Source organism: Haplochromis burtoni, unplaced genomic scaffold (assembly GCF_018398535.1).
Source record: "Haplochromis burtoni strain Fernald_Lab_line unplaced genomic scaffold, NCSU_Asbu1 Contig_639, whole genome shotgun sequence".
Lineage (NCBI taxonomy): Eukaryota > Metazoa > Chordata > Actinopteri > Cichliformes > Cichlidae > Haplochromis > Haplochromis burtoni.
This window is the reverse complement of record NW_024583000.1, coordinates 141,102-147,332: the sequence shown is the minus strand read 5'-3', so window position 1 is coordinate 147,332 and position 6,231 is coordinate 141,102. Positions and strand designations below refer to the sequence as shown.

The 6,231-nt window shown below is 38.6% G+C and overlaps 1 protein-coding gene across 2 annotated transcripts; it reads left to right on the top strand.

Annotated features, from left to right (window-relative positions):
* Nucleotides 1-630: 630 nt before the first annotated feature.
* On the top strand, nt 631-6,231 carry fgf17 (fibroblast growth factor 17). Of its 2 annotated transcripts, none has more exons than XM_042215001.1 (5): nt 631-1,147; nt 1,233-1,269; nt 1,539-1,683; nt 3,457-3,563; nt 5,368-6,231. In XM_042215001.1, exons 1-5 carry the CDS (start codon nt 1,116-1,118, stop codon nt 5,647-5,649), a joined length of 603 nt encoding a protein of 200 aa, XP_042070935.1. In that variant the 5' UTR covers nt 631-1,115; the 3' UTR covers nt 5,650-6,231. The 2 variants fall into 2 exon arrangements, with proteins under 2 accessions (XP_042070935.1, XP_042070934.1); XM_042215000.1 differs by having other exon boundaries at nt 1,506-1,683.

The window sequence follows — 6,231 nt, the reverse complement described above, 5'->3', positions numbered from 1 at the left end:
CTTACACTGTTTTGGCCGGATTAAGAAAAGGCTGTTCTGAACTCCACTGTTAGCGCAGCTCGGGAGCTTCTCTCGGGATGCTGATTGCTCATGTGAAGAAAAAACACACTTTTTGTCTAAATGATTTGTTTTACATGAGCCCAAAGTGTGACCAGGTAACACAAGCAGAAGTGTTGTGAGGGGTTGCTATAGTTTCATTAACACCTCCCAACATTTCCCATAAATTGCTATTAGGCTTCTCATTTTCAAACACAGTGCTGTAATTAATGTTGAAAGTAGATTAAACCCTGACAGACAGGCGACCTGTCCCAGGTGTTTCCCTCTGGAAGGACAAGTTGAACATAACTAAAGCACAGATGTCATTTCTTAAACACAACACTGACAGCAGCATTCGCTTCAGTTATTTATATATCACTAATCCACGACAGCAGTGAATTGCAGGGGTAAATCGAAAAATAGATCCTGTGGGTATTTTTAAAGAATTGAAGCGTAATCATCAACATCTGCAACAAACAGACTGACTGAACCTTTGTTCAGGGCAAACGAGTTTTTCGTTGTACTGAAACTGTGTGTGATGCAGATTTGCTGTGAAAACTGTATTTTGCATTTACAGTTTCAAGAAAAGCTCAGAAAGTTTCGAGAAATCTGTTTTAGCACTTCTGACAAACTGTAAATTATTGGTCCCGCTGCTGTCCCCACCCACAAGATTTCAAGGAGGGACTTGAGCCTTTCACCATTTAACCAGTGAGTAGCCGGGTCCCAGTGACACAGAGGGCTTTTCAAAAGCTGGAATCAAACCAAGCAGCAGCGCAGCGAGCTGGGGATCCCCTCACGTTTCCATCCTAGTCATGTAAAGAGCAGCATTACAGCCTTTCTGCTTTATAATGGATGCGTCCGCTTTTGATGTTTCGAAGAATTTTTCACTACCCAATCAGCTGGATCAGTTTTCTGATAAATGTGACAGGAAATAACTGCTGCAGACTTTGTCGGTGTGGATGGACAGGTCAGGAGTGCATATGCGACACTGTGGGAACGCTTGGATTTATTTACCGCATCCTTCTGGGATTTACTGCCGAAAGAACTCTGCTCCTTGACCGGTTAAAATAAGAGAGAGAATGTATGGAATAAACCAACACTGTATTTACATGTAAGCGGGCCACACACTCTGATTGTATGATAGCCACAAAAAAATCACTTCTTTGTTGCTCATTCATTTTTTGTTACTCCTGCAGATCGTTTCATTTTTTCGTGCTGTGGTGTCAGGCTCAGGTAAGCCACTAAAACTTAAACCTGTTAACAATAAGGAATAGCTGAAAGAAGGAACAATTACAAGGCTGCGATCCAAACGACATTTGAATATGAGTGCCGATGTTAGTGTGCAAAAGAATATTCATTTGTGAAAAAAATCTGACGTATTTTGGTGCTTCTAAAATTGGCTATCGTTTCTTTATCCCAGATTAGAAAGACAACATTATGTATTTCATTTTTCCCTTTGCATAAAAAAGGGGGAGAATCACCCGTCTCCTAATTTTAACCAGTATGTGAGGACGCAGGGCGCAGTGACGGACCAGCTCAGCCGAAGACAGGTCAGAGTTTACCAGCTCTACAGTCGCACTAGCGGGAAACACGTCCAGATTCACGGCAAAAGGGTCACCGCCACCGCCGAGGATGGAAATCTGTACGGTAAGAGCTAACAAGTTACTTTAAGAATAACCAAGGATTACGATCACTAAGGCCTACCGGTAGATATTTCATGATATAAAGATATTTCTTTCCAGCAGCCCATCCCTCGAAAAAATAATACAAAAACATTTACGTGAAAAAGATTTTCAACTGATTTGTTTTATGTTCTTCTTTTTCTTAATGTAAAGGTACATTTTTGTTCAAACACGCATACTGTGAAGCACAGTTAACATTTGGGCAATTAACATCATTTAAAACGTGTCGGGATAAATATGTAATGATCACAAACTAGTTTTATACATTTAGATATAATTTAATACATTTATATTGACAGACTCACCACCGGATTGTATTTTTATTTTGAGTAGAGCTGCCACAATATGAACTTTTCTCTACATTAATATTATGGCTGAATATTCATGTAAAATATTACTGATATTATTATTAATGTTTCCTTAGCAAACTATAATAATAATAATAATAATAATAATAATAATAATAATAATAATAATAATAATAATAACAATAACAATAATAATGATGATAATGATAGTACATTTTGTGACTATGTAACTATACCTGTACAGAAACCTTGAAAAGAGCAATTGCATACTTATTTACCATATCTCAAATGTGTATTACATTCACAATCTATTTGATATTTAAAAATCATGGATATCATCAGTAGGCTTTGAGTATTAATTTATTTTTCCAAAATCCAAAAGTTTGTTCATTCCACAATTTCTATATATTGTAATAGTTGCATCATCAAAAGGCACAAAATGATGCTAGCCACATACTAAAAAAGGGCCATTTTCCACAAAGTAGCTGAACATGTTAATAAAGTGTCATACATTTTTTTCTGTTAAAAGCTTTAACATTTCGATCTTCCAAATAGGAGAAAATTCTATATTCAGTAGAGATTCAGTTGAAATCCACTGAGACGTCAGCTGAACCGAAACCGTTCTCCTGTCCCAATAAGTCACAAATGACTTGGTGGAGGTTAAGAGGTTAAGGGTTTTGCATAGTTTGGCAGAATGCAGTACACTAGTCTGCAATCAGTGACAATGCCTTGTTAAAGAGACTCTTCCGAGGAATTAGTGACAATCTGGAGTTTTGTGGTTCCCCACAGCGCAGCTATTTAGCCCCTGCTGGGCACTGATGTCCTCAGGCAAAGCCAGCAGTTTCACATCCAGCCTGCCCGTCCCTCCCACTTTGAGGTGTTTTCAGTCCTGTATGTTAATTCAGCCTCCCTGCTGCATCCATGAAACCATCGTCTGATGAATTTAGTGGCTGATTAGGACAAGCCCTTTGTTTCTGTAGTCCCAATACACAAGACTGTTGTAATGGCCATGATTAACTGCAGAATAATAAGTGAGAATGTATATTCAGCTTGCAAGATCTAGGTCTTTAATGACCAGACATAACATTTGTTTAATCAGTTGGTGTTTTGACTTTCATCAGGTTGTTATCACTAAGGAGTTTCAGCTCAACAGAGTCCACAGAGCAAAGAAGTGCAGATTCTTATACTAACAGCATTAACTCATTATCCCTGCAGGTTTTATATCTGTAGTGAATAGCAGACACTAAATGCTGGTCATACTATGAAGAAATTGAGCTTTATATTTCAGTGTCACTGTGTGTTTTCAATAATACCTGATTCCCATAAAGACATTTTGTACATGCCTTATTCCACACACACGACAAAAGTGAGTCTGTGTCCTAGGCTCCTTTTGTCTTCAGCCCCCTGACAGTCTTGTGTCTTTCCCGCAGCTCGCCTGTTTGTTGAGACAGACACCTTTGGCAGTCGAGTTAGGATAAGAGGTGCAGAAAGTGGGCGCTACCTCTGTATGAACCGGAAGGGGAAGCTTGTTGGAAAGGTATGTGTTGAGGAGCATGTGTTAACACAGAAACTACACCTATGCTGACTTTAGTGAGCAAAGTAGGGGACAAATGTGGTGAAGCAAAAAGAAATAAAGAAACAAAAAAGCAGTCAAACTGTGTTATAGTAGACATCCACCAGGTCAACCCATCTAGGGTTAGTGTTGGGTTTTGTTTTAGCTACACTCTAAATAGGAAGGTTTTCAGAAACTACAATATTTTATATTTTAAATGAAGCACACTTTGCCAGTGCAGTATTTTTTTTTCCAAAACTTTTATTTGGGGTAGATATTAACTGAACGCAAACCCCACTCCTAACCCTAACTGTAACCCTAGGTTCCCAATGATCTGGTGGATGCTGGTGGATACTGAGAGGTTAAGGCAAAATGAACACCTTGAACATCTTGAAAATGAACACATCAGGTAGAACACATCAGTGCTATTGTTCCGTCTGTAGCATGTAAAGTTAGCGTAACCATCTTCCCATAAGAAAACTTACCACTTATGAGAAAACTTTTCCTCAGAGGAAATACAGACTTTACTTTAACACACTGCATATCCAATAAAACATACACTGTAGCTCAGATGCTAAAGCTCCAGTCCATTGTTACTGAATTCTCATACCTTGTCAGTCACTTCAGGACATGATGTAGTACTGGAAAAAAGGGATCCTCTCAGGACTGAGTGATATCACTCAGTCCTATTGGCCATGGTTGACAATGACTGGGGGAAATACCCTCCCATCATGCACACCCTGTGTGTTTGGTCATAAGTCAACTCTCCACTTCCTTCACGGAAATGGAAAAGATGGAATCACATATCTGGCTGACATGACAAGTCATAAATCTTGTTCTCATCACGATTCAGAGGTGTTGAAATTGTGGCTGCTGTGATATCTGTACAGAGATAAGAAGTTCAGTGACACAGTCTGTAGGTAAAGATAAAAAGAACAGTTCTTTTCAATAATTCTGTGTACAAAGTTGCAACAAACTTGAATGTAACCATCACACATTTTCTGTTACATTTTTCTAGTATTATAGATTGTACCTGTTATCAACATATCAGAAGATGACAACAAATGATTAAATCACATTAGTTTCCTTTGATCATTGGGGAAAGGGGTGATTACATTTTTAATTTGATACCTATCAACTGTTTTAACATAATCTAAAATCAGAAGCTTAGCGCAGCATAAAGACAGCTAGCACATCTCTGTGCAAAGGTAACAATATTTGCCAGCATTTAACCACGTGAGGCTTAAGTCGTTATCATTGACGATCACAACTTTAACCCTAACTAATCGTAGGCAATGATAATATGAACGTTTTGGTTTTCCATTTTTCTTCCAAATCTTGGCAATAAGGGAACAAATAGAACAATAATTCCAACTGAAATCCATGAATACAAGTCATAAAGGCTCCAGCCAGTTCCAGCCCTAACAGTCACCTTAGGCAATCTGAATACGTTTTGTTTTTGCAATTAGTGAAGAAAGAAAATAAGAATTCTACCTGACACACATCAGAAGCTATTTGCATAAGTGAGTCAGCAGAAGCTCACTGTTGAGTAAACTGAAATAAGAAGGGTTATTGTTCTGGGTTATTGCTCGTTCTCTCAGCATCTCATTTATATCAGAATTTGGTTTTGTCTTCCAAATGTTAGTCTTATTTTAAGCTGTTTGAACTGACATTTTCTTGACACTGTATAAAGTCATTTATTCCATGAGTTCCAGCAATAATTTTATATATAGATGAATCAGTTTTTGTCCAGGTGTAACACAAGAAACCTTTCTGTCTTCTCACACAGCCAAATGGCCGGAGCAAAGATTGTATCTTCACTGAGATTGTACTGGAGAACAATTACACAGCCTTCCAGAATGCCAAGTATGAGGGCTGGTATGTGGCTTTCACCCGGAAAGGGAGGCCCATCAAAGCCTCCAGAACGAGGGAGAATCAGAGAGAAGTCCATTTCATCAAGAGGCTGCACACAGGATTACCTCCCTTCCCCAACACGGACCAAAGTAAACCATTTGAGTTCATCAGATTTCCGTCCACACGTAGAGCGAAGCGGAACAGGAAAATCACCTAGCTCTTCCTAGGCGCAGCAAAAGTGATGGACTGATGACAGTTGTGACATGGGAAGAAACAGATGCAACTTTATTTTTGTATATTTTTTGACAAGTGAAAAATGCCTTAGATGCCATAATATTGCTGTAAATACTGAAAGAGAGTAAAGCAAGTGGATTGTATTAAATTGTCTATTACGTCTGTGCGAGTGTTGAGGGATGAAGTGACACGATGCATAGGGTGGCTATCAAGAAATCTGAGGAAGCCTATGAAACAGCCCACGACACCATTAGATACTACACTTTCACATTTCAAATCAATCATAAAATACATTCAGTTGTGCTTTAAAGGATGTTTTTCTTTATGTTCCAGTGGGTCGACACAATACTACCATTCATACCACAAGGAAACATTTTTAAAGCAGCAGGTAACAAACAAAGAGCTCCAATAAGGTCATATTGGAGACAGTTGGACAGTTAGATTTAAAATAAATTTGAATTTTTGGCCCAAACATGCTGGCTGGATTCAGCCCTACATTTGTTATGAAGGGGTAATCTATCCAGAGAGATCAGAAGGGGGGTTGCCACTTCAATTAAAAAAGAAA